General features: G+C 36.9%; 1 protein-coding gene across 1 annotated transcript; it reads left to right on the top strand.

Moving 5' to 3' along the window:
• Positions 1–2,063: 2,063 nt before the first annotated feature.
• On the top strand, positions 2,064–8,720 carry LOC124540266. The gene is made up of 2 exons (XM_047117735.1): positions 2,064–3,887; positions 8,644–8,720. The coding sequence occupies exons 1-2, from the start codon at positions 2,228–2,230 to the stop codon at positions 8,718–8,720; spliced, it is 1,737 nt and encodes a 578-aa protein (XP_046973691.1). The 5' UTR covers positions 2,064–2,227.
• The last annotated feature ends 6,929 nt before the right edge of the window (positions 8,721–15,649 follow it).

The following is a 15,649-nucleotide window of genomic DNA, read 5'->3' as shown; positions in this document are numbered from 1 at the left end:
CATTTATTTATTAAGTTTTTTTCAATGATGTTCTAGTAACCAGATATGTCATTAACGCGCAAAAAGTGAAGACTAGAAAACGTCCTAATTGGGACGTTTGCCTTTAGTCGTCTTCATCATAATTATGCCAGTAATACGTTATAATACATCATAATTACGTAGTAATACGTTTTGCGTAATTAAAACATCTAGTTATCCCTTTTATTTATTGTTCTTATCAAGCTATCCTTTTTACTTTTAACGAAATGTAAAAATAAACTAAAATAAACGGTCCCCGGCGCGGCACACTTTTTTCTGTAACATATCTGTTTATTAGAATATCATTGCTTTTTTTTTGCGTTTCTTATTTCAACTAATTTAGAAAGAAATCTATATAAATTTTATACATAAATCTTCCTCATGAATCCCTCTGTCCATTAGTGAAAACCACATCTAAATCCGTTCAGTAGTTTTCGAGTTTATCGCGAACATACAGACAGTTGCTGCCAGGGGCTTTGTTGTATAATGTATGTTGAATTTTTTCATATGTATTATACGAGTTATATATAGAGGCTATTTAAAACTCGATACGAGTAACACCGGAGTTTATTTTTAGATTTATAGATAGTCTAACAGGTGTCTGCCTCTTATGGTCCAAGTGTTCCACGAGAAATGGTACAGTAACTGGTACTCTTCTCTGTGACTGTTAAATGACTTGTTTCAAATCAAATCAAATCAAAATAAACTTTATTTCAGTAGGCTTTTACAAGCACTTTTGAATTGTCATTTTACAATTAAGTGAAGCTACCACCGGTTCGGAAAGTAGATTCTACCGAGAAGAGCCGGCAAGAAATTCAGTAGTTATTCTTTTTAACATTTAAAAAATACAAAGTCATGTTAGTTAAATACAATTATTTAAATTAATATATCCTGCTTGGAAGTCAACAGGTATTAACTCCACGCTTTTTTAGATGTTACGTTTTGTTATGTATTTTAGATATTATGTTATGTTTGGCTAGATGACTAAGAACTTAACCTAGGATCGCTTTTACAAGTGCTTATTCTGTAACATAAGTGTCTCTCTGTAAAGTCCTAATATTACCTATATTAAAAACCGCATCAAACTCCGTTGTGTAGTCTTAAAGATTTAAGCATGCATAGGGATATAGGGACAGAGAACGCGCCTTTGTTTTATACTACGTAATGATAAGTGTGAAGGTAAATTAAACACGATGTATACGCACATAAATATAAATAAATAAATATTTACCAAAACAAACCATTTATTTTACTATAGTCACCCAGATTGTTGACATTAATTATTAATTAGTTCACGGAGTTTTGGAAACTCCAGTAACGGAAAGCTAAAAGGAAATATGATTATGCTGATTCATCTTGCGTTAAAAACTTTAATATATTATATTTAACAGAGGATTATATAAATATAACACGTGAAGCTAATACTTGTTGATACAGGCGGCATATATTATATTTCTCATGAATGTTACCAATTGGATATCTAAAAGGGTGATATATTAAGGTTGTCTGGAAGAAATGGCTTATAAGCCATAAGACCGCCTTTTGTTTTAAAGAAAATATATTTTGTATCTTTATGTATATTTGGTGTGCAATAAAGAGTTAAATAAATATATTTTTACTTGGGGCTTTGTGCAAGCCCGTCTGGGTAGGTGCCACCCACTCATCAGTTATTCTACCGCCAAATATCAGTACTCAGTATTGTTGTGTTCCGGTTTGAAGGGTGAGTGAGCCAGTGTAACTACAGGCACAAGGGACATAACTTCTTAGTTCCCAAGGTTGGTGGCGCATTGACAATATTAGGAATAGTTAATATTTATAACAGCGCCATTGTCTATGGGTGATGGTGACCACTTACCATTAGGTGGCACATATGCTCGTCCGCGAACCTATACCATAAAAATAAAAAAAATATTTCTAATGTTTGAATTCCTTAAAGAATGAATGTTATTTCATATTTATTTAAAGATTTTATTGACCACAACAAAGTTAATGGAATCCCGTGTGGTCCCGGATTAGAATAGGACCTCCCCAACTCTACCCGTGGGTGTCGTAAGAGGCGACTAAGGGTTTATATTAGGGCCCAGTGCATATCATCTGCACTTTGGGCCACCCGCACGGTGGCGGGTAAACCACCACGATAGCATTCCCAAGGAGGGTTAGTGTCAGGCAGGCGGCCGACTTTAAAAATATAAGCCGAAACACTTACAGCATGGACAATGAAAACTATAAGAATGATAGGGCTAGGGCGTACCCCACAGGCGACGCGCAGGAGCAGCACCCGGCCCCTGTGGGAAATGGACAAGGGTTGTCGCACCAAAACGGGCGGGTGCGACGTAAGAAGCGAGCTCGAAGTGTGAGAGAGGTAAAATTGAGGTATGCGAGTTGGAATGTAGGAACGATGTCTGGAAGAGGAAGGGAGCTAGCAGATGTTTTGAAAAGGCGAAGGATAAATGCAGCGTGCCTGCAAGAGACAAAGTGGAAGGGTGCAAGGGCTAGGGAAATAGGAGAAGGATATAAGTTATTCTATTGTGGAAGTGATGGGAAGAGAAATGGTGTGGGTATAGTTTTAGATAGTAGGTTGAAAGAATGTGTGGTTGATGTAAAAAGAGTGAATGATAGACTGATAGCGATTAAATTAATTGTGGACGGCGTGACACTGAATTTAATAAGTGTATACGCGCCACAGTCAGGCTGTGAGGAAAGCGTGAAAGAAAAGTTTTGGGAGGATTTTGATTGTCTGCTGATGGATTTACAGGATAGCGAGGAAGTCTATGTGGGTGGTGACTTTAATGGCCATGTAGGAAAAGAGAGTGATGGATATGAGAGAGTGCATGGTGGGTTGGGATTTGGAAACCGGAACGCTGACGGCGAGGCACTTTTACAAGCTGCCTGTGCCTTCGACCTGGCTATAACAAACACGTGGTTTAAGAAAAAAGAGGAACACCTAATAACTTACAAGAGTGGCCACCACGCGACACAGATAGACTATTTCCTAGTGAGGCGAAGGAGTCTATGCTGTGTCAAAAACTGTAAAGTGCTGCCAGGCGAAGCTTTAGTCACCCAACACAGACTAATCCTAATGGATTTTAAATTAAGTGTCTCGCCCAAAAACAGCCGAACACGGCCCCCTCCTAAGACAAGATGGCGTATGTTAGAGAATGATGAATGTGCTATTAGATTTAGGAACCAAATATTGGAGAAAATGATAGAAATGAGTGATATGAAAGAGACATTGGCCAATGAATGTTGGATTGAGATGGCTAGGTATATAAGGAAGGTCGCAAAAGATGTGTTTGGAGAGTCGAAAGGAAAGGGTTTAATAGATAGGGATACCTGGTGGTGGAATGACGAAGTGCAAAATGTATTGAAAGAGAAGAAAGTGGCATTTAAAGAATGGCAGGTTGTAAAAAATGTGAATGCAAGTTTGAAAGATGAAAAAAAGGAAGTTTATAGGGAATTTAAGAGGAGAGCAAAGAAGGTGGTAGCGGTTGCGAGAGCGAAGGCACAGGAGAGGTTATACAACTCACTGGATAGCCCGAGAGGCCAGAAGGATCTCTACCGAATTACGAAAGAGAGAGAAAGACGATCGAGAGATATAACATATATCAAATGCATGAAAGATGAGGCTGGTAAAGTTTTATGTAAAGATGAGGAAATAAAAGAAAGATGGAAGGTCTATTTTGAAAAGCTTATGAATGAAGAAAATGACTGGAATGGTGTTCTTCGAGAGGCGCAAGTAAATAAGGGATTAGTAAGAGAAATTAGCATGGATGAGGTAATGACAGCAGTCAAAAGCATGAAAAATGGGAAGGCTTTGGGTCCAGATGATATACCAGTTGAAGTATGGAAGATATTAAAGAGTGAAGGATGTATGTGGTTGACTTTATTCTTCAATAAGTTGTTGCATGAAGAAACCATCCCACAAGAATGGTGCAGTAGTTCACTAGTGCCCATCTTCAAAAATAAAGGAGATGTACAGGATTGCAACAACTATAGAGGGATTAAGCTCATATCACATACTATGAAAGTATGGGAGAAGGTAATAGAGAGAAGATTGCGAGAAGAGAGTGAAATTACCGAAAATCAGTTTGGGTTTATGCCAGGTCGAGGGACAATGGACGCTATCTTTGCACTCCGCCAATTGTGCGAGAAGTACAGACGTGCTCACAAGAACCTGCACATGGTGTTCATTGATCTCGAGAAAGCCTATGATAGGGTGCCTCGTGAAGTGTTATGGTGGGCATTGAAAGAGAAAGGTTTGCCTGGGAAGTATGTGGAGTTAATTCGTGCTATGTACAAGGGATCTTGTACCTACGTCCGATCGTCTGCCGGTAACACCGACCGGTTCAATGTGGCTGTAGGTTTGCACCAAGGGTCGGCTCTAAGTCCTTACCTCTTCCTGTTGGTTATGGACGCTCTAACGGCGGACATACAGGAGGAGGCACCCTGGTGCATGTTTTTTGCCGACGACATTGTACTGGTTGGTGAAGATGGACCTGAGATCCAGAGCAGATTGGAGGATTGGCAACGGAAACTGGAGAATGTCAGTAGAACGAAGACTGAATACATGTTCTGCGATTTCGGCGGTCTCTCCGGTCCCGAAGCCATAGCGCTTGATGGCGCAGCTCTTCCAGTCTGCTCCGACTTCCGGTATCTCGGTTCACTCATTCAAGGCGATGGCGAAATAGATCGAACGGTGAAGCACAGGATTAACACAGGATGGATGAAATGGCGGCAGGTTACGGGAACAATTTGTGACCCCCGTATTCCCCTTAAACTTAAGGGGAAGATCTATAAGACCATGATCAGACCTGCTGTCCTGTATGGATCAGAGTGTTGGGCTACAAAAGGGATGACTGAAAGACAATTGCATGTTGCGGAGATGAGAATGCTGAGAGGAATGTGTGGTGTTACGCGAATGGATAGAGTAAGGAATGAGTATATAAGAGGAAGTTTGAAAGTGACACCGATAGCCGAGAAGTTATGTGGAAGGCGGCTATCATGGTATGGGCATGTAATGCGGAGGAATGAGGAACACATTGTGAGGAAGGCCTTGAGCATGGATGTGGATGGATATAGAGGTAGAGGACGACCAAGGAAACGATGGATGGATTGTGTGAAAGACGATATGGCTAGAAAGAATGTTACTTGTGAGATGACGTCTGACAGAGAAGTATGGAAGGAGAAGACATGCTGTGCCGACCCCAAGTAAAATTGGGATAAGGGCAGGAGAATGATGAATGATGAACAAAGTTAATGGAACAAAATTCTTACTAAATGCCTGAGGGTTTTCTATTTCAGTCTACCTTTTGGTCGAACAGAAAACCCTGGAGGCGGTACTTATGCTAATTAATAATAATAAATAAATAAATATTGGAAAACATCACATACATTACTCTGATTCCAATGTAAGTAACTAAAGCACTTGTGTTATGGAAAATCAGAAGTAACGAAGGTACCACCAACACCCAGACCTAAGACGACATAGAAAACTAATAAACCTTCTACATCGACTCGGCCGGGAATCGAACCCGGAACTTCAGAGTAGCGTATGCATGAAAACCGGTGTACACACCACTCGACCACGGAGGTCGTCGAAATAACAATACACAAAACATACATACTTATTTATAAAAGAAGGTTACTTACTACATCTTATACAAAATACTTAAGCAGAGACTTATACGATAAAATTGTTATGACCTTAAGTTTTTATTTAAACTTAAATAAAACCGGTTACAGTTAAAATCTTCAATGCCGAAAGAATTAAACTATTTTAAAACATGAAAAGTGACCTATGTACCTACCTATAAACATAAAAAAGTATATAATATTGTAATATATGCTATTTAATAGTTATGTATTTTACATAATGACGTAAAATATTAATTCAAAAAAGGTACTTAAATATTGAATAATCAGTGCCCTGTCCACAACTAAAAGCCATGAAACTAAGAATTGAATTGAATTAAATACCGAATATCTTAATTAACAAACTTGTAATAATTAAAATGACTTATTAAAAATTGTTTTATATGAACAAACTTCATTTGATTTTAAAAAAACGTCTGCAAAAATAGCACAGACAGGCGAAGCCCTACAAGTATAGAGCCCAAACCATGACAAAGGTTTATATCAAATTTTCTTCAAAAAATGAGTATTATTATAAAGTTAAATAGAAAATGAAATTGTAGACTCAAATAGCAATTGAAAAGAATAACAAATCACGTCCGAAGCCGTGCCATCAACATTAAGTTCGAATTTAGGTAACAATAATAATAATATAATTCTCTATTTGGCTGAGGAAGTAACAAATAGTTACTTTCTATATTAGAGTCGAGATGGCCCAGTGGTTATAACACGTGCATCTTATCCGATGATTGCGGGTTCAAACCCAGACAAGCACCGCACGAGCACTAGATGAATTATAAAGACAAATTAAGCACATGAATCAGCGGTGCTTGCCTGGGTTTGAACCCGCAATCATCGGTTAAGATGCACGCGTTCTAACCACTCGGCCATCTTGACTCATGGCGACGTCACTTGCCTGTAATTTAATCTGTGGTGCATACAGTAAGCAAGCAAGGTTAACAAGCAAGTGACTTCATCATAAGACTGGCAAATCACGCACTTTGTGTCACGTGACTAACGTTTAAAATTTTTTTGAATAAATGGAGTACTATTTTCAATATTTATTAGTAAATAACCATTTTAAAACTGATAATATATACTGATTACAAAAATTGACATTTTATTTTTCGCATTGTCAAATAGCCTATTGACTAAGTCTGACGTTATACCAGTAAATAGAATATCATCAGTCAAAGATAACCTCAAACGATTCCTGCCCACCTGTAAAAACCTAATAAACAGCTGAACTAGAGCAAATGGCTTTATAACAAGTCTTAACAGAATAATCATACGTATATCGTCGATTCGTTTAAATCCTTACAAATTACTTCCCAAGAATTGAGTTCTATTGACGACGCCCTCAAACCAGATGCTAAAACAATCTGTGACCTAACTCAGCTGGGATAGCAATATACCTTTGCTATTCCAGCAATACAAAGATCATAAGATCAAAGTCGTACTTAAAAAAAAAAAGCTTTAAGGTAATTTACTACAAGGTCCAAAATCATTCCTTAAAAAAATTAAATAACCCCAAAAAAGACTCAAAAGAATTATTTTCTCAAATGAGATATAACTGTCTGTCATCACATACAAGTCATCCTGTAAATTTCCCACTGTTGGTATGAAGCCTACTCTCCCTTTAAGGTGAAGGGGTACCTATATTGCACCATGCTGCTCCAATGCGGATTGGTTGTTTCACAAGTAGCTGAATTACATTGAAACTAGACAAATACAGGTTTATTCACGATACTTTCCTTCACCGCCGATGACGAGATGATTTATAAACTAAAATTAAGCTCATGAAATTCAGTGGTGCTTGCTTGGGCTCGAACGAGCAATAGGCTATTTGCCTGATTTTTTAAATCCATTTTATATTATTTAGTAGAAGTTAAGGAACCCAATAAAATTTGTGTTTTTTATTTCTACTACATATTTGCCGAAAAATATCATATTAAAAATTCCATATTTAAATAGCATAAATAGCAAAAACGCTACTTGAACAATATGGCGCTGCAATGGGGTCGGTGACGTCACTTTCTTGTATTTTAATCTGTGGTAGGTACATATAGTAGAAAAGCAAAGTTTACAAGAAAGTGACTTCATCGTAAGCCCGGCCAATCAGCAGCGTTTTGTGTCACATGACAGACGTTTGAAAAAATACATTTTTCTTTATGGATATTTGAATAACTTAAGTATTATTTTCAACTCTCGTTGGTAAATAACCATTTTTAAACTCATAATATACACTGATTACAATAATTCACAATTTATTTTTCGCAATGTCAAATAGCCTATTATCGGTTAAAGTGTACCCTTTCTAATGTTTTGTAAAATATAACAATATTTTTTTATATGAACTGCATAAAATCATTTGTTATACTTGCTGTAGCGAATATGCCGCATGCACTGCAATGTCTCGTTAAATATCGTTATAAGTTACCTTTGCTGTACTGCAAAGGTAACTTATAACACAGCTCTAGTGTGAAATGATACGTGGTGCCAAAAGACAAACAGGAACTTCTAAAACTGTTGGTATCTATTTAGATACATGATGAATATTCCGAACTTGTACAAATTTATTTTTAGATGGACAGCCAAATGGGCCACATGATGGTAAATGATTACCATCGCCCATAAAAATACCGATGTAAGAAATATTAAACATTCATTACATCACCAATACACCAAACTCAATAATTAAATGTTACATCCCCTGAGTCTCTAGTTACGCTGGGTATACAGCCTTCAAACCGAAAATAATACAAACTATTGCTGCATTGCAAAAGAATATCTGATGAGTACGTGGTACCTACTCAGACGCACAAAGTCTTATCAGCAAGTAAAAGTGAGACAGACATCGAGATAACCTATACTTGTATGAATAAACGGTACATGGTCATGAAGCCAATATTCTGTGACAGAAAAGAAAAGCGCGTTGAAAGACAAACTCGCTGTATCCTGATTAATGGTCTAGCGTTCACATATCGTCGCCAGTTCTTGGTAAAATGCCAGCAATCGTGGAGAAAATCAATGATTGTACAAAGTTTCCCCTCAATAGGTTCACTGAATAACGCACTTATCTTATTTATTAATATCGTAAGCCGATTTTTGCCCCAATTGTATTTGAGAAAAGTGTAATTTGATATTTCAATAACGATATTTAGTTTCCAAACAATATATTCTAATATAGAGTACCTACAAAATCGTGTTGTACTATATCTTAGTATTAGGCTTTTTTTAATTGGTTTGTATGTAGGCCTCCTTTCAAGAGGACGTATTTTTTGTATGGTAACACTAGACAACGGTCATAGAACGTAATCCGATGTAAGACGAGTTTATTTCTGTTCCGAAGTTATTAAAGCATATTATTGATTAGCCACAACAGCGCGATTTATAAGACATTTTCTACCTCGCACAACCACTCTATGGAACCAGCTTTCGCCGGCGGTTTTTCCGAACCGATACGATTTGGAAACCTTCAAAAAATTGAGCGCACTCTTAAGGGCGGGCACCTGCAAGCCCCCCGGTGTTGCAGATATCCATGGGCGGTGGTGATCGCTTTCCATCAGGTGAGCCTCTTGCTCTTTTGCCACCTATAACATAAAAAATATAAAGAAATATCACTCTCTTAGGAACGTGTCAGTCACTTTATTTCCACATATATGTATAACATTTATGCTAATTTAAGTAAATATATTAATTATCACAGCACCACATCTATTTCTGGTTTAATAGCTAAGGCCTATCGTAATTATTAGTTCGATATTGACCTCTAAGTAAAATAATTTAACCTTAACCCACACAGATAATTAATTCAAATATACTATTTATAATCACACCATTTAAATTCCAATAAATTAAACTAGTTAATCAATATCATTATTCTTTACGGTTTAAAGAGATAAAGGTTTTTTTACACGTACAATTTTGTGTGGGTACGTTTGTTTGTTTGTAGCTGGAGCAGACGCGTCCTAGAGTGGAGACCGCGTCTCGGTAAGCGTAATGCAGGACGACCTCTGAGCCGCTGGTCCGACGACATTCGCAGGATCGCCGGAGAAGCTGGATGAGAGAGGCAGAGGACCGAGCAGCGTGGCGCGCTCTGGGGGAGGCCTATGTTCATTCTGTGGACAGCAAAAGGCTGATGATGATGATGAAGTTTGTATGAGATTCAAATAATTTAACTTCTTAATTATCACGAAAGTAAATACTTATCATATTACATTATCGTGGAGAATGTTACTATAGTATCCACGTTGTTGCTCCTCGCAGCTAGATAGCTCTGCAGCTCTCACTGGGCGCCAAGACAATCATCATCATCATAAGCATCTTTACTGGGTCACTTAGCTCGACTCTCAATCCACCAAATCTTCCGTTGCCAAGCTGTTGCCACGCAGTTTCCGTAAATCGTTATTCCCTAGCAGAAGGGCTTTCACTACGCTGACCAAGACGTGGTCTACAAAACAAAACAAGTTACAAGAGTTTTGAAGAATTATGAAAACTTGAAATGCTATCCCGTAAGGGCTCATTTCAGATCTCACTCAGGAAATTTTTGACAACTAATTAAGTGTTACCATATTTTGATGTGTGAATCTTTACTTTTCTAATAGGCTATTTGACAATGCGAAAAATAAATTGTGAATAATCAGTGTATATTATGAGTTTAAAAATGCTTATATATATTATATAACCAACGAAAATTGAAAATAATACTTAATTTATTCAAAAATCCATAAATAAGAATACATTTTTTCAAACGTTTGTCACGTGACACAAAACGCTCCTGATTAGCCGGGCTTATGATGAAGTCAATTTCTTGTTAACCTTGCTTTTCTACTATATGTACCACAGATTAAAATACAGCAAAGTGACGTCACCGACCCCATTGCAGCGCCATATTGTCCAAGTAGCTTTTTCTCGCGTTATTTAAATATGGAATTTTTAATATGATATTTTTCGGCAAATATGTACTAGAAATAAAAAAGTCAACTTTTACTGGGTACCTTAACCTATACTAAATAATATAAAATGGGTTTTAAAAACCAGTCAAATAGCCTATTATAATACCGCATAGCGATATCACTTTCTGACACTTGGTCGTGTTCTAAGGTGAATGTCGAATTTGGTTAGAGAATAACTTTACTAGACAATAAAGATAAATTTACGTGAAATTCCTGTATCAAACGAATACAAGCGAGATTAATTATAGTTAAAAGGTTTAAAATACAACAACAACAGTCTGTAAATTCCCACTGCTGGGCTAAAGGCCTCCTCTCCCTTTGAGAAGGTTTTTGGAACATATTTCACCACGCTGTTCCAATGCGGGCTGGTGGAATACACATGTGTCAGAATTTCTATGAAATTAGTCACATACAGGTTTCCTCACGATGTTTTCTACACCGCTGAGTACGAGATGAATTATAAAGACAAATTAAGCACATGAATCAGCGGTGCTTGCCTGCGTTTGAACCCGCAATCTTCGGTTAAGATGCACGCGTTCTAACCACTGGGCCATCTCGACTCGTTTAAAATAAATGGCTACAAATATTTTCTTCTCTCAAGCAGCGAAGTAAAAACCCGACCTGCTAATACCCTTAAGTGTATAAACAAATACTGTTATTAATTATGTAGTAAACGCTGTAATGGTGTCTTGGCGACTTGGCGCCATAAATTGCCCTAAATAAACTGTGTGTCGAGACTGCCTACTGCTGTGCTTAAAATAAAATTGCTATAATCAAAATGAAATCATTTATATTTACATTTGAGACTTAGTTTAAATTAATTAGAGCCGAAATGACCCAGTGGTTAGAACGCGTGCATCTTAACCGATAATCGCGGGTTCAAACCAAGGCAGGCATTGTTCATTATTCATGTGCTTAATTTGTGTTTATAATTCACCTCGTGTTTGGCGGTGAAGGAAAACATCGTGAGGGAACCTGCATATATCTAATTTGAAAGCAATTCTGCCACATGTGTATTCCACTAAATCGCATGGGAACAGTGTGGTAGAATACGAGTAGGTATGTTGCGAACCATCTCTTCAGGCAAGCCTTTTCTGTTGTGGAAATTTTCCAAAAATCTTGCCTTCTTTCTGTACAGGGAACTTTAAAGATAACCTCGCTACAAAGGCAGCTTTGTAGATTCTACTGCTGAGTCTACTACTGAGTGAGTCAGGACTTTATCAAACCAAGAATAGTTTTGTTGATTAGTGAGATCGCTGTCATTTTCACTAAGGGTTTAATATCGGTACAGGCATTGAACCGCAATAAAGTGATTCATTCTTTTAAACTGCAAAAATATCGTTAATGCTTTCCGTTTACGTAAAACCAACGAAAGCATGTAAACTATTTTACGAGCGGTAATTGCGAGGTAACCAACCTTTGCATGTTTATACAGTCGTCTATTAATTTACGACGTATGTATCGGTCGATCACCTAAACCCAGGGATCCCCAAATTGCGGCTCGCGTGCTAACATTAGACCGCAAGTAACAAACTATATACCTAGTTATGGGGTTGACTGGGTGGTATGATAACCTACCTTCTTTGAGACAATATAAAGTCTTCCATTTTCCTTAATACTGGGCGTAAATTTAGAGGGTAATAAAAAGGAAAGTCTTAGAGAGTTAAGATCTTAAGAGTAAGGCAACTCAGGGCTTTGTCCTTTAGTAATGAATGATGCTCAGTACTTAGAACCTTCATTCAGTACCCTATTTTTTTCATAGTTATTAATATTAAATGCAATGACAGTTTGGGCCGCATTTAACCCAATATGTTGATGGTATGGCAAAAATTACCCATTACTCGTGTTTGATTGCATTTGAGTTTGAATTGAGTTTGAAAGTTGATTTATATAGAGTATTACAATCATACTACCTCAATGTATTCCTTGTCGGAATTCTCAATTTAGAAAATGATTGAAAACAAAAGATAATAGTAATGTACATAATGAATTAAAAGTTACAAAATAATTCATTAGGTCGTTGGTTGAAGGCATCACGACACTCACATCAATTCTAGATCGATCAGACTAATATAAAATCGTGGGACGAATATGAACTAAGATGACGCTGCGTCTTTTTAATATAAAATATTGACCACTTGACGACCTCCGTGGTCGAGAGGTTTGTACACCGGTTCTCATGGGTATACCACTCCGAGGTCCCGGGTTCGATTCCCGGCCGAGTCAATGTAGATTATCACTAGTTTTCTATGTTGTCTTCGGTCTGGGTGTTTGTGGTACCGTCGTTACTTCTGATGTTCCATAACACAAATGCTTTAGCTACTTAAATTGGGATCAGAATAATGTATGTGATGTTGTCTCATATTTATTTATTCAATATATTAGCTCTCACAAGAAGACATTTGCAATATATTTAAATGATAAAACTTGTATCCTTGTGACTAATTTTCCAAATTGTCTTATAGCAACAAAATAAATAACATTGATTTTTTAACGTTTATAATTTGTTAATACAAGATCTGCCGGTAATTTCCCACTGCTGGGCTAAAGGCCTCCTCTCCCTTTGAGGAGAAGGTTTGTAACATATTCCACCACACTGTTCGCGGGTTTGTGGAATACACATGTGGCAGAATTTCGATGAAATTAGACACATGCAGGTTTCTTTACGATGTTTTCCTTCACCGCCGAGCACGAGATAAATTATAAACACAAATTAAGCACATATATATATAGGTGCTTGCCTGGGTTTGAACCCGAAATCATCGTTTAAGATGCACGCGTTCTAACCACTGGGCCATCTCGACTCAGTAATACAAATTTCATCAATTTTTGCTCAGGAAAACGGTATATAAAATGAATTCTGTCTGTCTATACGTAAAATTAATACGAATACTCGGAAAACGATTACAGTCGATGTCTTTGTTATATAAAAACGTCTACCTATCTTTTTCTTTTATTGATTTCAGTGGTGGTAGGGGTTTGTGGGAATCCGTCTGGGTACCACCTACTCGTCACTTATTCAGCCGCTAAATAGCGCTACTTATCGTTAGTATTGATGTCGGTTTCAAGGGTGAGTAAACCCGTGTTTGCAGACACGAGGGATGATTTCATAGCTCCCAGAATTGGTGGTGCAATGGTTTTGTAAGGGACGGTTTCCACTTACCATCATGTGGTATTTGCCATTTATACTTCTTACAAATCATAAAAATAAAACAAAAAATAGTTATATTATTATGAAGTTATTAAGTTATTCAGAGAGTCGAGATGGCCCAGTGTTTAGAACGCGTGCATCTTAACCGATGATTGCGGGTTCAAACCCAGGCAAGCACCGCTTATTCATGTGCTTAATTTGTCTTTAAAAAAAAACTGTGAGGAAACCTGCATGTGACAAATTTCATAGAAATTCTTCCACATGTGTATTCCACCAACCCGCATTGGAACAGCGTGGTGGAATATTTTCCAAACCTTCTCCTCAAAGGGAGAGGAGGCCTTTAACCCAGCAGTGGGAATTTATAGGCTGTTGTTGTTGTTGTTGTTGTTATTGACTTATTCAGACTTCCAATATTATTTACATTATCTATATTAATATTATAAATGTGAAAGTATCTCTGTCTGTCTGTCGCTCTTTTACGACCAAACTGCTGAACCGGATTTGATAAAATTTAATATGAAGCAAACATGAACTCCAAGAACGAACATTGGCTACTTTTTTCCTAACACGTGACAACCAATATCACAAAAACGCGAGTGATACCGCGGGCGACTACTAGTATACTATCACTAGTACTAGACGCACTGTCACTGTTTCATATAGATTGTCTACCGATTAAAATCAAAATCAAAATAAACTTTATTCAAGTGGCCTTTTACAATCACTGTTTAATCGTCATTTAACAATTAAGTGAAGCTACCACCGGTTAGGAAAGTAGATTCTACCGAGAAGAACCGGCAAGAAACTCAGTAGTTACTATTTTTCAACATTTAAAAAAATACAGCCATGTCAAGATGTAAGCAATATTATTAATAGTATATCGATATTATCGTCACGTGTCAATACTATAGATATTATCGTATCGATAGCTCCACATGAGTAATGTTATTGATATCAGCGATACTATCGATATACTTACCGATATATTTATATCGATAGTACTATGTACATCCACATTTAGAGGTCAACTATCGCTGATACAACACGGCTGTCAAATATTATAGATCAAAGACAATAAGATTTAGGCATAGACGATTTTATTATAATATTAAACCATAACACAAGTGCTTTATATACTTACATTGGGGATCAGAGTAATGTATGTGATGTTGTCTTATATTTAAAAAAAATATTATTTCTTTTAATTTTTAATAATCTGTGCAACAATATATTAGATGAAAGTATAACCTAACTTTTTAATTTTGTCTGTATCAATAATAAAGTCAACAGAACAAAGTTCAAACAGACAGATTATATTGAGTTTCTTGTCAATTCATCTCGGCATTTACTACATTTACTTTAATCTGATACATGTAGGCTTCCTCACGACGATCTTTTGACCAAGCACATGATACATAATAGAGAAATTAAGAATATGGTAACTTATCCCCGGTGACTCGGGCTTGGTTAAGTTAAGATTCACGCCAGCTACCGTTAAAAAAAAAAGTAACATTCTGTTTTTTTTCACGTATCGTAAATAATAAATAAAATGAAATTGCTTTTATGTAGTTCTAAATCTCCCTCTGTATAAATAGTCCCGAATCGGGAGAATCTCACTCGACTGAAGGTTATTTTAAATATATTTCAATATTGTGAATCACACGGCGACAGGACGCGAGTTTAACATTCCCAACGGGGATGAGCCGCCATCTTGAAGTCAATGACATTTTGGCGCCGCGCCAAATGTTCTAGCGCTAGCTAAAAGTTAAAACCTTGTTATAGTTATTTTATAAATAGTGAAAGTTTTGATCTTATTCGACCATGTTGACAATAAATGTTGGTCTCAATCATATTCTTATTCCAATTTATAAGTTGGAATATTATTTAAAAA

The sequence above is a fragment of the Vanessa cardui genome, chromosome 24, assembly GCF_905220365.1.
Source record: "Vanessa cardui chromosome 24, ilVanCard2.1, whole genome shotgun sequence".
Taxonomy (NCBI): domain Eukaryota; kingdom Metazoa; phylum Arthropoda; class Insecta; order Lepidoptera; family Nymphalidae; genus Vanessa; species Vanessa cardui.
This window is presented reverse-complemented; position numbering and strand designations above follow the sequence as displayed.